A 17,836-nucleotide genomic window follows, 5' to 3' on the forward strand; every position below is an offset into this window, starting at 1 on the left:
CTTCAGATCACAGGGCTCTGGGTAGGGTCTGTGATGCAGTCATCCATTCTCAGCACCGGTGTATCCTTATGTTGCCGTAAAGATTTGAGGAGCCCTGGGCAAAAACAAAGCTGGAAGAAAATAAATGGCAAGACATTTCTGAGAAACCAATTGCTATAGAGCTGATGTATCTAAATCTGTTCATAACAATCAAATGGTGATAACCCGGGCCAGAGTGTCAATGCCGGGTAAGCAGGTGCCCTTTTGCTGTTCAGGCGTGGGGAGAGAGTAAAAGTAGAGCTGCTTTGAGTTTAAGGAGAAGTGGAGATGAGCAAAGATTGTTTCTCTGACTCAGGCTTTTAATTGTTGTTTTGATTTATAGGTTCAGAGTGCCCTGAGGTCATTTCTGGATGTCATTTCTACTCCTTTGGGAGCGGGGCCGGGTAAGGTCACAAGTGTTTTCTTTGGTTTATTTTCCTTGGTCTGATGTCTGGTGCAGAATGGGAGCAAAAGGAAAGTAGGCATGGAATCTGTAAGGACAGTCACGGTATACCAGCCACGAGTCTCGCTTGCAAGACTTCAAGTGGGGAGGGGCAGAGGGTGAACCATTGTGTTGGCTTAGTGTGTGTGTGTGTGTGTTTTTTTAAATAAAATTATGTAAAAATAACACCACAGCTTGTGGGCCCCCCACCCACATGATAGCACAAAACCTGAGTAAATGTACTTGGCACAGAGGATCTAAAACGGGCTGGGGAACAAGGAATCCTCTCCCCATCTGGTGGGGTCTCCTGGTGGAAATGTGCAGCCTTGCTACAGCTAGTCCTAGAGTCCATGGGCTATAGCAGTAGCTGCAGAACCTGTGTGCCCACAGGGATCTGTTCCGTTCCATGTCATGTTCCTGACTCCCCAAGTCCATCCCCATCACAGGCCCCTCTTCCACATTGCTGCAGAGCTCTGCAGGGTGAAAAGGCAGGCAAAGTTCCTCTCCAGGGCCTCCAGCTCCCCCAGATGAATTGGACCTGTACCAGCTCCACTCCATGCCCATGGAAACGGGGGAGGGGTGCAGCATTTGGCCCAGTCATTTTAGACTAAGTTGATCTGGGCCTCTCTAGTTGCCAGTAACAGACTCACAGAGCCCCTTCCTAAGTAATAAAACTGACAGCAGCAAATAGCTTATCCCTCTTCCCTTTCCCCCACATTAGCCAAACCTGCTCCCCATGTGTGCATGAAAATCAGCTGAAGATCCCCCAGCCCTCTCTCCTTTCATACTAGGGCCATACTTGGCATGTTTGGGGGTGGGTAAAAAATGAAAGCGTGGCGGAGCTGTTACCTTCTAGGGCAAATCCTGAAATGTGCCTGAGAATTCCGTGACAAGGCTCATCTTCTCTGGGCATTTCCTCTAGCCAGTGAAAGGAAGGACAGTGACATACAATGAGATGAGGCCCACATACCAGAGCACTCAGCACTGAACCGATTTGCATAATTCTCGTCCTCTTTATGGCTTACGCTTGACATAATTAAATAATGATAATTGAATAGATAGGGCTAGAAATGTTGAAGTGGCAGTGGAAAGACTGTTGTCAGACCTTTAAAATAAATAGAGGTATTATGATCATCAGTAACAACAAATTTGTCTTTGCTGGAAGATGTGAGGCTACGTAGGACACTCGAAAGCCAATTGCAATCCTCCGCCTGAAATAGCCTTTCTCCACAGCTTGGCTTTGCCCAACCCCTTTTTATGATAGTAAGCATTGCCTGAGTATTGAGCTTAGTTTGGCAGCACACCGTCTGAATGGCAAACCCAATCCTCGGGTGCTATTGTGGCACTGTTGGGGATACTGGCACTCTAAGGAGGAAGGAAGTTCCTGGCCAGATGGTTACTCTACAGGCATTCTAGGCACTGTATTTTACTCACAGCCCTGCTCTGTTTCTCAGTGTATTTCACTTAACAGAGTCCAATACACTAAGTGAGCATTAAGCCATGTTTGATAGGTTCATCAAGATAATGTATAACTTCTGGATGTCTTAAGGAAGCAAGAAATATATAGGTTCCACTGAGAGTGTTCTCATTATTCTTGATGTTTCACTCACCATATTGTAGAAGTAAGACTAACAGGATAATAATCCCAATAGAGAGAACATTTCTTCTTTCAAGATTTCCCACACAAATCCTTGGCATTTCTTCTCAGGTCCACTACTGTTGCCCAGAAACAGGCCAAAAGGTTGTAAAGTCAACAGGAATATCTCCATATGGCCGCTAGAATAAAAGTCTTGTTTTCAGACTACAGAAGCTCCAGGCCTTGCTAGTAATTCCAAAGTCATGCTACAGGTGCAAGGAACCTGACCACTGGTTCCCAACATGTAAAGGAATTACACCCATTCATTACAGCACAAGCCAGGCATAAGCAGATGTAACTCCCATTGAAGTCATTGTGATTTGCACCTATTTATGTCATGTTTGAATCTGGCCATAAATCTTTGTCTGCACCAGCCTATATTGCTTGCCTTTCAGAAGGGAACTGCAGTTTCTCAGCAATGGAAAGGGATATAAGAATCAGCCCCAGCCTGTATTTATATAGCCAGGAAGTACACTACTGATTTGGAAGCAAAGCTGGACATGCAAGGTATATACAGGGGTTTCAATTCCCTGCCATTCCCAGCCACAGGCCAGAGTAGCCCTAGGTAGAAATACAATTCTGCAAAAATACATCTGCCTATTTTCTGTCTAATCTTCTCTCCTTCTCCATTAGAGATCTACGACAGGAAGCTGGAAACCATAGATACACTGGGGGAAAAAGTGAATGAGGAAGAGTTTACGGAGGTGAGAAGCTAAATAACTGCACCTGAGTCAGAATTTTATTCCTGTTATTGATGCCTTTTATGAGTGTTTCCTCCCCTGGTGGGTGCTGACAATAGAAGATGAGAGGCCTCTCCCTTCTCCCTAGCCCCAGGCTGTGACTCTGGCAATGTTGGGTCACTCCATGTTCCCAGGTTGCCATTATTATCTGCTCACATCCACATACTCATCCTTATTTTGTAGACCCCGCCCCCTGTCACTTCAGTAGGGTGGAATTTTAGCTTCCTCCAAAGTCGCTGTCTGTGGAGCTCTATGGATTAATTATCAGGGATATTTTAAAAGCCATGTTGTTAAAACATCTCCCTGGTGCCCTCCTTAGCATGCGTGAAAACACCACCTCTGCCATGCTGCAAGGAGCTGTGTTTCAAATCACTCGTGAATTCAGATTTTTCATCAACAGCACACAGGAGACGGTCTCCCAATGTAACTAGCATTCTAATGTAATTAGTATGGTTCCCATAGTGCTACTATTCCTTTGGGAATTCTGTTAACCAAAGTACAATACAACAGAAGGCTAATCAGGGATGAACAGCATTACTATTTTTGCCCATAGAGTGAGTATATTTTGCCACCATGTGGCTTTGGTTTAAATTCCACACCAGGGAGTGTACAGAACATAAGGGAAGCATTCGGTAGCTTTTGCAGGGAACTTATGCAAAAAGCTCCTGTTGCAGAGGAGCTTCTGGCATGCTATCCATCGGACACAAGGGTTCAGTGAGGATGACTGTGGTGCTAGGCTGCTCCCATTCATCTGTGGGGAACTAGGGTAGTAGTTCATTTATCACAGCAACCAAATAATCTCAAAAGGTCAAATGTATCAGCCCTGCCTCCTCCTCCTCTTACTCCCAACCCCTCTGTGCCTTGGGTTTTTTCTAACCCAGCACATTGTGGTTTAATTCAAGGAAGCGTCCCTGACTGTGTCCTATTTTGTGAAGGTGATGGAGCGTGTGTGGGTGGTATGAGTGAGCGTGTGGGCCTGAACATGTGTGTGCATGTGTATGTCAGCAAGCATGTGTGTCAGCTGCATGATGGTGAGTGTGTCTTTGAATTATTACAGTGACAAAGCTGTAACAAATGAAAGAAACAACCATATAAATACAGCTATCCCTCTCGCTCCATCTTCCAGCGTGTCAGTTTTTGTGACCACTACCTGCTCTGGTAACAGTCATATAAATGACCAGTTTTCCAGTCCCAGTAAGTCTTTGTAAACTTGTTCTATTCCTACAACTCCCAAAGGAAGGTGGAAGACAAAAGAAGATTTAAGTCATCTTAAGAAAATGCTATTAAGACTTTAAAAATCAGGATATAAATGTATGGTTATGATTTGAGTTCTTATTTACCCAATACCCTTGTGTATCAGAATTAAATGTGTCTTCAGTGAACCAAAAGTCTCTCAGGACACTGGTTGATTGTATGCCTGGGTCACTGCCCCATGGCATAAATTTAAAGCAAGGTATGTGAAGGGGATTCCCGTAGACTCCAGTGCATCCACATTAACTCTGCTACTACTAATGGTGCTGTTAATCTGCCTGAGCAGTTCCCATAAATCATTGTGAACAGAATATATAGCAAGTGCTGTCATCTAGTGGTTAGAGAATAGAAGACAAAACTGGTTTGTGTTGTGGCCTTGGTCAAGTCATTTAAGACCATACTTTCTAAAATGTCAATTTATCTTAAATTTGACACCCAAAATTGTGGGACAGTTTTGAAAATGTACCTTAGACCTGTGTCTCATATTACCTATTGGTAAAGTGAGGATAAGTACTACTTCCTTGTGTTCTTGTGAGGCTTAAGAAATTGTTTGTAAAGGGCTTCATTTTGCTCAGATGAGAGGGGCTACATAAACCCTGAGCATGATTATTATAAATGCTGAACAAGTGCACCAATAGAATCACAAAATATCAGCCCAGATGGTCGATTCTCCTTTTAGGCCTGCTTTGGGACAGCGCTCTATGGGCAGAATAACTTGGTGATTTGCCATTATATATGCTCTCTCTTAGCCTAGCCTACAGTTTAAGAAGCTGTCCCCATCCCACTGTGCTCAGACTTCTAGGATCTACCAAAATAGAAAAGAATTCACTCTAGGGAACAAGTTACAAGTAAATAAAGGAAAAATAACACCAAAAAGTATAGTTAAGAAACGTCACGTATGTGACTTTAACTCACCAAAGTCAAGGAATGTAGTTAAGGATTTCATTCTATCACGTTTCCCTTCGTTAACTTAAAAACAACCAAATCAGTTAAAGCTAAATTTACTGGAAAAACTCTCTGGGCTGAGACTTTACCAATCAAGTTTCCACCTACCACCTACCGTAGAGCTAGATTTTATGGTTGGGCTATAAACTGTGAAAAGGAACATTTAGACTAGAAATGATGACAGTCCTTAACTTAGCAGTGCTAGTGGGTGCAGTTACGATAATTAAGAACAGAGCATAAAGCAGCTGTGCAGAGACTAATCCCAAATGACACTGTGCGATTTCTTTGCCTTCTGCACTCCCAGGAGAGTCACATATTTAGTATTTTCCATAGAGATGCATTTTTGTGATAATTTGTTGAGGATTTCTTTTTTCAGCATGAAATGATATATTTTAAAATTTAACCTCAACGTAACTGCATTTAATTAAGGAAACTATTGCAGATAATGGAATCTCAGAGAATCCCTTTTGTCACTAAAAAAAAGTGTGTCAATCCATAATCTCTGCAATACATGAATGAGTTCTGAATACATTTCTATTACTTTCAGTCTAGAAGAATGCTTTAAATAGCACTGTGTGTAGTACTTGTTTGAACTCACAATTGAGGCATACAGTAATAGAAATCAGAAATGTAAAGGACCTACAATGTCAGCTTAGCTGGTCTTATTTCCAGCCACTGGAAGATTGTTCCTGCAGTATATTTTCCAGTCCAGTTTTATACGATTCAAGTGATGTGGCTTTCAGCAATTCCCTTGGGAGACTATCCCACAGTCTGAATAGACCTCGCTGTCAGGACATTTCCTCCTCCCCGCTCCCCATATTCATCTTAAGTTTATTTTTATTATTAGTTTGCATCATCCTTCTGGAAGACCGAAGAGAAAGATCTGGCCCCAGACTGATGTGGGCCTTTTCACATTTGGAAAGTATTGATTCTTAATGGAGCTGAAAATTAAATGGCTCTTTTTATGTTTTCTTTTTTAACTCAGGGCAGCTCTGGGTTACTTAATGGCTGTTATAGAGTCAGTGGTGGGACCTCACACATTGGTGTTTCTGAGTCTGCAAAAAGGGTCGCTCTTGTTCATTGTATTATTGTGTCCTCAGGAACAGGGTGGTAGATTCTTTTATTTTAAAAGTATTTAGAGCCCACAGACTCCCCCCCCAATTTATAAGACAGGTTAAATCGTGGGCCTACATTATGAAATGGAGGGCCTTAATCACTTTTAGGGCCTGATCCTAAGCTTCTGAAGTCAAGGGAAAGACTCCCATTTACTTCAGTGGGCTTTGAATGAGGTCCTTAGGGCTAGATTCTGCTCTCAGATCTACATGTGGCTTCATCAGATTCCACTGAGGTTAATAACAGCCACAGACACACATCAATGTGCTAAATCTGACCCATTGTTTTTAGTGGTATTTACTACCAACCTAAAGTAGAATGACTTGTTCAATAGAGAAAGACAGATGATGGAAGTGGAAACTTCTTTATTAATAATAAATAAACAACAATTGTGTTTATCGCTTGTATAGCACTTTACATTGTCAGAGTGCTTTACAAACACTAGGCCAGGTCTACACTACCACTTACTTTGATATAACTTACGTCGCTCAGGGGTGTGAATAAGCCACCCCCTGAGCAATGTAAATTACCCTGACCTAAGCACCAGTGTGGATAGCTACCGCTTCTCATGGAGGTGGATTTATTATGCCAACGGGACAACTCTCCCGTTGGCATAGAGGTTCTGCACCACATACGCTTCAGTGGCGCAGCTGTGCCAGTGTAGCGCTTCTAGTGTAGACTGGCCCTAACTCATTAACATTTACTAGGCTGAGGTCTGGTCTACACTACTGGGGTAAGCTACGTGAGCGACGTAGCTTAGATTGACTTACTGCGGAGTCTACACCACGCTGCATCGACGGGAGACACTCTCCCATCAACTTACCTTACTCCTCTCATTCCGGTGGAATATCGGAGTCAAGCGGAGAGCGCTCAGCCGTCGATTTAGCGGGTCTTCACTAGACCCACTACATTGACCCCCGCTGCATCGATCACAGCAGCATTGATCCCAGGTAAGTGCAGACATGGCCTAAGGTGACACAGACTAGACGAGCACTGTCCCAGTGAACCACTAACTTAAAAAGGTAGAGAAATTAATTATTAAAATGGCTTTGACTCATGGTGATATATAGCGGCACCCAAAGGATGCCTTATCACAACCCGTTAATAGCTCTGAGAGTGAGAAAGTGCATTTAGCAACCATGAGTGCCACCTGGGAAGGTGTGTTATGAGAGGAATGACTCACAGGTCAGGAATGAAATGTGTCCTTTCACTTCATGTTAGGGGAGAGAAAGAGATAGGGACTCTGTAGCGGAAAGAATCCCAAAGGCTTTCATGTTCCTATCTCCCAGAACTCTTAGATATGTAATCTCACCTTCCTCTTGTTCATGAGTCTCCCGTTTGCATTAAGGAGTTGCACTTGTCGTAGGGGTGAACTCATGGTTCTTTTCTGTTGGCTCTCTCTTCTTATTTTCTCTACGGCTTGTTTTAGTGACTATTATCCCTTCCATGCCTTCAACATCACTCCTAAACAAGAAGGAAACTTTTAAAATAACATATATTTAAAAATTTGAGGCAAATATTTTGTTCAAAGTAAATTTTATTTATGTCTATAATAACACAACTTTTGTCTTCTATATCACCTTTATCTCAAAATTTATAAAAATTAATTAAGCCACCACATTTCCCTTTGAAATAAGCAGTTTTTTCCTCATTCTAAGATGAGGAAATTGAGGCACAGAGATTTTAAGGGCCAAATTCTCAAAAGTGAATTCTAATTATGGGTGTCTTAATTTTTAGGTACCCAGCTTTAGAGAAGTCAATGGGAGCTAAGGATACTTAGCACTAGACAGGACTCAGCCCTTCATGGATAGCTCAACATGACCTGAGTTCCTTTTCCCAAAATGCATAATTTACCACCATGCCCTGTCAATTGAATTCTAGTGCATGCTCCCCAGTTCCCCCATAGCGATTTGGTTATGGTCTCACGTCAGTGTAAATCAGGAGCATCTCCATGGAAGTCAGTGGAATTGTACTGGAGTAGTGTTGTGTAGCTGAGATCAGAATGAGGGTACATCCAGACGGGTAGTAATCGATCTGTCGGGGATCGATATATCGATCCCCAAACGTGCTCCCGTTGACTCCGGAACTCCACCAGGGCGAGCGGCGGTAGCGGAGTCGACGGGGGAGCCGCGGCCATCAATCCCGCACTGTGAGGACCCGAGGTAAGTCGAAATAAAATACGTCGACTTCAGCTACGCTATTCCCATAGCTGAAGTTGCGTATCTTACATCGACAACCCCCCCCGCCCCGTGTAGACCAACCCTAAGATTCAGAAAGGTGATCCTGTACCTTTTCCCCTCCGCTTGTCTCACCTTAGGGTGACCAGACAGCAAGTGTGAAAAACCGGGACGGGGTGAAAGGTAATAGAAGCCTATATAAGAAAAAGACCCAAAAATCAAGACTGTCCCTATAAAATCGGGACATCTGGTCACCCTATCTCACCTGCTTCACTGACTCCCTGTGACCTGTGAAATGAATGACCAGGTGCAGACCTATCAGAGTAAGGCTATGAAAATGATAAAGCACAGGACTTTCTTTGACATTTACATAACACAGCCTCTCTTTCTAATAATGGACCAAATCCTCCCCCTAGGGGACAGTCTGACTAGTAGGGGGATTCCATCAGCCCAGGGGCCTGAGGGTGGCAGTAGCCCCATTGCGGATGTACCCCTGCACCACAGGGGATGGAGCTAGTGGATCAGTATAATCACAGGTCCACCGCTCCCTCCTCCAACCCACCTCTATAACTTCTCTCTCTGGTGAAACACAGAGCTCTCTCACATTGCTGCATAGACCCTTCTCCATTGGCTCCCTATTCTCTGCCCCTTCCTCAGTTGCTTCAATGTATTTTTAAACCACCCAGTATAGTAACAAATAATATCAGTTAATTAGCAGTAACCTACCTGTACAGCATTTTCAGTAAACATAAAATGCTGTATCACTGAGGATGATAATAAGGGTCTACTGAGATCATGAATGTGAGTCCCTAGTTCTCAATCCCCTAAGAAAGCAATTAATGTGAAACACCTCCACATTTCACAAACTCCCCACAACATTTGTAGTTTCCCCATCACTGGGGCCGACTCCAGAAACCTGCTGTAATAATTCAGCCCACACTCTGAGACTCTGGTTTATTCTGACAGCCATTATTATTTATGTAGACCACATTTTTGGAACAGTATTGCTTTTGCTCATGAAACCCACATGGCTATAAATCCAGAGTGTTAAAGTGTCTCCAAGACTAGGGCTTAAGATAAATCTAGGTTTCAGTAGTATTCCCAGTGTCAGAGGACTTAGGTGACAGCAGGGTCATTTTCAAGTGGTGGTGCTTGTTTTTTTTTCCAAATGGTATCCAGAATGATTCTCATCAGCTCTGAAGGCTTGGACAGCAATATGTTTGTGGCATTAAAGAGTTGAATCACTGCAGGTCCTGTAAAAGCCTCTTGCTCAAGATGCCACCTCCGGAGTAATGTCAAGAATACCAAATGCTATAGAAAGAACATACAGAGTCAAACTCATCGCTGGAGAGTCTAAGTCTATGGAATTACATAAAGGATGACTCTGGCCCAATGCCTCTGAGCCAGTGAGCGTAGCTAAGTGACCTTTTGGATCAGGAATGAGATGGACTCGTTTAATAAGTGTTTGTTCAGTGCCTACCACAGAGGAGCCCCAATACTGACTGAAATCCTCGCCCCAAATCTGGCATTACTCTTGTGGATAGTGTACTTAAAACTGCAGATACTGTGATAAACTGGTTTTGATTTCAAGTAGGTATCCCAGCCTCTGTCCCCCAGATGCAGTACAATTTAAAATGTATATACAAAAAGGGAATCTTGGAAAAGAAATTAAACATTTCTACCTCTTCTTTTCTTCCACAGTATGTCCATTCGCACATCAAAACCTTTACAAGTGACACGTTCCAGGAATTCCTGAAGCACCTCTGCCAGTGTGCTGATGACTTCCGAGACATAATAAGACATGACATCTGGCGGCAGATGTTTACTGACCTTTTCCTGGACTGTGACCATGGAAAGGTAGGTAAAGAAACCCTCACCAGATATTTGACAATGTCATCTTTCTGATCCGGTATCTCTCATTCATGTAATTGCTTCTTTTTTATTCCTAGTCAGTGGCTCCAAGCTCTCTCTTGGTATTAATTCACTTATTTTGGAAGAGGGCAGTTGTTGCAAAGCGAAATGGGTTGATACTTGTTATATAGGGCATGTTTACCCTGCAATGAAAGACCTGCAGCGCTGAGTCTCAGAGCCTGGATCCGTTGACTCAGGCTTGCAGGATTTGGGCTCCGGGACTAAAAATTGTGGAGTTGATGCTCGGTCTGAAACCTGGGCACTGAGACCCACCCCCTTCACGAGTCAATTGACCCGGGGTCTGAGGCTCAGTGCAGCAGGTTTTTTATTGATGTGTAGACATACCCACAGACATAAAAACAGTCAACATCCTGTCTCCATAATCTTGCATTTACTCCTCTTACCTGTGTTGTGTATTCCATTCATCACCCCTCTGCTGATGTTCATTGCAAGCCTACCCAGAATGAATTAACTGCTCTATAATAGAATTCTAATTAGGCCATTATCTCTAAAAGAATAGCATTACAGAGCACATTTTAGCAGCAACAATTTTAGAGAATTAGAGAGAGAAGGTGGGTGAGGTAATATCTTTTATTGGACCAACTTCTGTTGAAAGATATTACCTCACCCACCACGTCTCTCCAATATCCTGGGACTGACATGGCTACAACTACACTGTTTTAAAGAATGCGAGGCAAGCTGTTATCTCAGTTCAGGGGTCGGAAAAGTGATGTGTCTCCATCTCAACCAGAAGATATTTAAATTCCTAATTCCCATCAGGAAGATCAAAAAGGTATCTTCTTAGACAGAGGAGAACACAGACAGTCTTATTTCTCTGCATTTTCAAGGAGTCCCCTCTCCTCTCATTCTTTGCTGGGTGAGTGTGACGGAATACTGCACATACAAGCACAGGGAGGTGTGAGAAGGGACGATATCAGACATTCTACATTGTAGTTTAGTAATCACCATCTCTCTGCCTCTGATAACAATGCCATCTCAAAAAAGAATCATTAATGCTAGAATCAAATGAGAAGAGAGGACAGCTACCCGCATGAACACCAGTCTTTGGGTGGAGAAAAATAATCACAGTCAAAACATGGCTGCTCTTGATATCAGCTTAGGCAGACTTGCTCACCACATTTAGTTTACAAACAGCGTAGTTATTGCACTTCTCTTGGATCTGACATGGGTGCCCTCCCAGGGCTGTAGTCAGTCTGTGCTATACTGTACCCACGGTGCAGATCAGAGGGGTAAACTAATCCATGAAGACCTCTGACTTTTGGAGTGTGATCGATCACCTGTGGTAATATTTTGTGAAGCACAGCAAGCTAGTTCTTTCCATTTCCAAATTTGCATTTGTTTGATGGCAGGTAATTATTCCCATTTTGCAGGGGTGAGTGGTGTTCTCTGTCTCAGTTATTTACAGTTAGGGCCATAAAGGGATACAAAATGGAGAGAAGTATTTAAGCTATAGTCTGATTACAAGGAATCCACACAATCATTATTATGATTTCAAAAATGTACATCTGTGAGGATGTCAGCCCAGCAAGAACCCCCTGAAATAGCTACTTAATCACACCCCAGAACAATGTCAGAATAGAACTAAAACTCTACTCTAATCCCCATCAAGGAAAAGACACTTCGAATGTAAATCTCATGGTCTCACTGTGCCTAGGTGTGTTTAGCACAGTTCCATTTGACATTGGAACTGTATCTGCATGAATTTGCCGAGCATTTTCTGCCCAGGATCTTCTAAAGTAACTGATTACAGTACCAGATTACTTTTAAAATTACTGCACAGCTGACAAGTTATCTGATTCCTCTCCAGACAGAAAAAGAACACAGATTTCCTTACCCTTAGTCACCCTGGCAATGCTGTCCTGGGCAGCATCAAGGATATTTTGGTTGTCACGGTATACACATCTCTACACACAGTGCAGAATAATCAAAATGTAACTGCTGATCTTTCACTGATCAGAGATGCTGGCGTGTACAACTTGGGGATTTGGCAATGGGTTATAGAGCCTTTGTTGGAAGTGACTCAGGGTTGTCACCATGCGGTGGCTGGGTGAAATGAATTAGGGTGTCTCAGTCCAGTTGCCACAAGAAAACACCACTGTGGTTGGCACTAATTGGCCCCTTTGTTGCCAATCCCAGCAGACAGGCCAAGGGCTGAATGAGCCAGGAAGCCTGAACAAATTCTTCTCCCTGCTAGGAGTAGTCCCACTATGCCAGGTAAAAGTGAGGCAGTATGAGGACAGCTGCCCTGCTGTTATTTATGGTGTACTGAACCTTCTCTGCAGATCAGTGAAGGACTCAGTGTTCCGAGATAGCAGGCTGGAATCTGTCATCACCCCAAATTTATACACCAGACGGATCAAACATATTTTTCACAGAGAATACTATTGCAAGGAAATTGAAGACCCCATTATAATGCTATTATAACTGGGTTGTGAGTAGCATTGACATGATTTTCCTAGTATAACCCTTCCTCCATCCTTTCTCCCAACCGTATACTATTGTAAACCTGCAAATGGAATTGTAAGGGGTCCTTGTCCTATGAAAGCCACGAGCCTGATGGTGGTCTGATAAAGCCATATGAATCCAGGAGTTCACATCAAATTTAAAGCAAGATGGAAATCCAGCCCCAGTCCATGCCCAGGAATTTCTTTCCACACTTAAATATTTTGTGCCTCTACTGTGTTTCATAGCATCAGAAAGCATTTATTCTCAGTCAGACTAAACTGTTGTCAACTTCTTTGTATTTGTCCCCATAATTTAGTTTATTTACTTGACAAAAAGCATCTGTAACCATGAACATCATCTTCATTTTCTCTAAAAGAAATTACTTCATTAATTGTAATTACTTTTTGGAGAAAATGAAAGTTTGCATTAGTGCTGACAACTGTCAGAGAAACTTTCAAGTGATTGTGATGGGCAACAGGTGAAAGAATTTAAAGTGAAAAGAAGAAGGTGTAATGGGAATACTCAGTTGAATATCCAAGCATTCCACCAGTGATGGGGTAATATCTTCAAAAATAGGCGCTGACAGTTTTGTGTTTGGGTTGATGTTAAGGAGGTGCAGAATTAGATCTGGGATATTAAATATAAAAGCAAACTACGTAAAAAGCATGATATTTTCTTGGGAAACAAGGTGACTGTACTTGAATGTCAAGAGGAGGAAGGGACTTGAAAATAAACTGTTAATATGATAAATTTAAGAGATAGGATGCAGCTGAAATACAGCTGGATATCCCAGCGCTTCTGACTGGCAGGAACTGAGTTACAAGAGGCTGAGAAATAAAACAACAGGTTCTGTCTGCTCTTTATGGCTATTAAAGAACTTTTGTCACCCTTGCTGATAGATAGGGTTTGCTGAGGTCTCCTTGGCCACAATTCTACCTCTCCCTCCCCACTGTTGCACAGTGTGGTGCCCTCCACCCTAGAGGTGGCTGAATTTCAGTGCCGCTGTAGGCTTAGAGTTTGTGAAGTACTTTGAATCCATCAAGATGAAAGGTGTTACTGTAATACAGAATATAATTTACTTGGTTCCTAAATTTTCAGCATTACCTCCTCCTCCTGGGAGCTTTTTTCTTCTGCATCTCCAATTATCCGTCTCTTTTTGAATTTCAGACCCTTTGGGGAGCTACTGACTGTAGTCTAGTATGGACAGCTCCTGCTCATTTCTGAGTCCTCTCATTCCCTCTCACTACTTTTGCTTTTAGATTACAAACACAGAGGCTACCCATCACCCATCTTGGGCTCGCTTCCAGAATACAATAGCAAATGTTGTTTATTTCTTCAGTTTAAAGGCATGGAAAGGTTGACACAGAATTAACATCTTAGTGAATTTTACACTTGGCAATTTTTACTCTGGGAGCAAAACCTTGGAAGGAAATCTATAATTCAAATTTGAAACTGGTTGCCACAAATAATAGATTTAAGTAATTTATGATCTGATCAAATACTGTATTACACTAATGGGAAGGAGATTATGAAGGTGAGAATCGTTAAATAATGATAACATTAACTCATTATTAAAATGGAAGAGCTCCAGTTCTTTGGGGTTGCTTTACTTTTTTTAAATCACAATTTCCTAATTGGAAATTACCAATTCCCTCATCTTTTTCTGGCCTTTGCTATCCCCTTCCCCTGTCTCTGAGCAGTAAGGATGTTAATGCCACCCTGCATGTCACAGAGCACTGAGGTCTGCTTCTCCCTGGCTTTGAGGTCAATCATTACTTCCAGGATGTGTCTCTGCAAGGCCAGAGTGAGAGTCCCAAGCCTGTTCAAGACAAGCAGCAGTTCTTAGGAGTAGGAGCAGCCTTTCTAACAAGCATAAAAAATATGCACACATACACAGAACCACAGTGGGTGATATGAATGCTAGTCACTCTTCCAGAAACCCACCAGGAAACTGCTCTTCTGCTTGCTAGAGCATCAGAACTGCTTAGATCTATCATGACATTATCAAGAACATGTGTGCCTTGTAGGGGCTTGCCACACCAGCGCATACCCTTGGTGAGCTCTTTTCTCTGTAGTGTCAATAACTGATGGTTTAAAGGAGGTGATGGAGGGGGCAAAATCAAACCACCCATAATGCACGCAGCCACTACTGTTGCACAATGCTGTATCTAGAGGAGAAAATTCCAGGCAATCATGACCTTGAAGCATGAGATGGAATTACTTTCATCTTCACATGTAGAACATGTGCTATTATCAGTCATAAAATTAGCCAGTCCTGTTTAGTGGGGAATATGAATATCCGATAGCATGTGGATATAAGAAAACATACACCCTGTAAGTCCTACTTAAGCCCTGTGGATGAAATCCTGGCTCCAGCAAAATCAAATTGACTTTAGTGGAACCAGGATTCACCTCGAGGGTACAAGTGGGATTTATGACACATAGGCCTGGGTCCTCAAAGATAGATAGGCAACTGACTTCCATTGAAATCAGTGAGAGTTAGGTGCCTAAATACTTTTGAGGATCTGGGCCAGCGGTCTTGTTCTGGCCCACTGCCAAGGACTACATGTCACATAGAGGTAGCACTCAGGTTTTACAGATCACACAAGATGCTTCTCTGGTAAGTTTTGATGTGAAAAACCAGAACTAAAGAAACTATCTTGAACCATTGACTGTAACTGTTATGTCTAGGCTGGCCTCTTGGACAGGCAGAGGACACTGGCCTTACTGGAAGACTTCTATGACAGCAGCCCAGTGATTGCTAGGAGGAGATTCTGTAATCCAAGACAATGTAAGTACAGTGGAGCTGGAACATATTTAAAAATTCATATTTAAAAATTAATAACAAGAAAAATTCTTCTAGAAGTAAAGAAACCGCCCAATTTGCAAAAGCCCCATCTCCAAAGCTAAGCTTTGGGTTTCTGAGTTTGTATGCACTGGTAGCACTTTCAGGGAATTCTATGTTCACTAGGAAGTACTTTTCTCCATTTTCTCACTCTTTTGCATTCTACTTCACCTCCAGTTAGCAATCATAAAAACAATGCAAGCTATCAACTAAACAACTACTTTTCTATATTAGGGCCAATAATTGAATTGCAAGAGATAGAGCTTACTGAGTTCTGGGAAGATTTTGATGATGGACGGATAGCTTCTGAGGAATCCAGCCAAAGATTTGGATTGTCTCAACCAGAAGTTTCTGAGGGAAGGATTCTATCCTCTAACGTGCTAGTTGCTAATGGTCAAGCTACATATGAAACTTGCATCTTGATAGATGAACCAGGAGGGCCAGAGGCAGAGCAGGACCAAGCAGTTGCTCTTGAACAACAGGCCACGAGTGAATCTGGGACAGACGAAATCAGTAAGGAGGAACCTGGTTTAATTGGTGAGCTCAGTGAGATTGTTCCAGTAATTGCGCTCGAAGAAGAGCATATAGTCTCACCTACAGAACCTGGTTCTGAAGTTCAGGTGAATCAAGAGGGAGAAGGTTTCACTGCTGAGTTGTATGAGATTGTTTCACCATCAACCCCTGGAGAAGAGAATCCAGTCTCAGAGGAGAAACCTGGTCCGGAAGGACAGGTCAGCCAGAAAGGACTCTATGTAAATACAGAGATGGAAGAAACTGACTCATCACCACACCCCGAAGCATCAAACACCCTCTTGGAAACGGAAGCAAGTGATGTTAACATGAGTCAAGAGGCCTCCAAATCTGACAGTAGAAAGGGATCTACAGTCCTTAATAAGGAAACTACTTCCTCTGAGGACATGGACACAGAGAATCAGATTGATACTGCAGATCCAGAGAGCCAGAATGAACCTATTCCAGTAGCAGCTCCTGAGCAAGAGAACGGAAACATAGATAAAGAACATGGCTCTGAAGAACGGGTCAGCCAGGAAGATCACAATGTGGCTATAGAGCCGAGTGAACTCATTCTAGCCCCAAACTCTGAAGAAGAGAATAGAATCTTGGAGAAGGAACTTGGTTCAGAAGCACAAGTCCATCAGGAGGACCATGATTTGATTGCAGAGCCGAATGGGGCAGTTCCAATATTAATGCCTGAAGCAGAAGGCATAATCTCAGAAGAGGAAGCTGAATCAGAGGAGAAAGTCACTGCTCTAATACCAGAGAATAAAGAGGAAACTGCAGATCTTGGGAAAGAAACCCCTGAAGAAAAAGAGCATGGTTCTGAGGAACATGGCAGTCAATCAGAATTACAAGCAGAGACCAGCATGCCGGCTGAGGACTCCACACCAAGCCTTCCACATGAGCAAACACTTTTGCAAGACCAGAGTACAGGTAAAGCATATTTTCTGATGTGACATTGGATCTTGGGCTCTGGGTACACACAAAATTGCACTGGTTTAACTACAGATGTGATTTTAAACTGTTTAAAACCTGTGCAAGTATATGAATAGCCACTCTCATTTCAGACTGAGACTACTTTATTTTGATTTAGAAAAACTGGATTAAGCTCAATTGAAATAGACACTTTTAAACCAAATAAGAGCATCTATATAAAAACCTGCACTGGTTTAAAAAACACATTAAGTTAAACTGGTGGAAGTTTATAAGTAGACAAGGCCTTAGGCTTTTATACTTTCTCAGCATGATGTTTCCAATCAAGATTTTACAGTATGTTCCACTCAGACAATATCAAGCACTTGCTCGATCTGTGATATGTATTCCAGACACTAAACAGCCATTTGAAAGCAAAATGGTGCTTTTTCAAGCAACACTGCCTTTCTAATAGACAGAATCTTAATGTTTCCTTTTCCTTTGGAATATCATGACAGAGGGAAATCTGGTAACATTAAATATAGCAATGTGTTTTAATAATTATTAGGAAAATGAAACAAAGAGCCTTAAGGTGATAGATTATGGCATTGAATAGCAAAAGGTGCTTATTTTAATCTCTTGTCACATTTCTAAAAGGGATATTGTACTTTTCAATTATATATGAGGGCCCTTATTATAGGAAAGCTGCAATTGGGGAATTCCAGGGCTCCCACTAAGCCATGCTAAACACTTTGTTGAATACAAATATGGGGACAGACTTCCCCTCCAATGCTCCATTAGTCAATCCTCTTGTGCTCCACCGTTTCAGGCACTACAAGGGCTGGGTCTGTGTAGTGTCCCGTT

General features: G+C 42.5%; 1 protein-coding gene across 1 annotated transcript in view; it reads left to right on the forward strand.

Moving 5' to 3' along the window:
* Positions 1-17,836, forward strand: part of EFCAB5 (EF-hand calcium binding domain 5) — a 43,262-nt gene that overhangs the window by 950 nt on the left and 24,476 nt on the right. Inside the window, 5 exon segments of the mRNA XM_034752409.1 lie at positions 362-422; positions 2,730-2,800; positions 10,024-10,179; positions 15,391-15,490; positions 15,779-16,993. Of these exon segments, the coding sequence (XP_034608300.1) occupies positions 362-422; positions 2,730-2,800; positions 10,024-10,179; positions 15,391-15,490; positions 15,779-16,993 (1,603 nt within the window).

Source organism: Trachemys scripta, chromosome 18, assembly GCF_013100865.1.
Source record: "Trachemys scripta elegans isolate TJP31775 chromosome 18, CAS_Tse_1.0, whole genome shotgun sequence".
Taxonomy (NCBI): Eukaryota; Metazoa; Chordata; order Testudines; family Emydidae; genus Trachemys; species Trachemys scripta.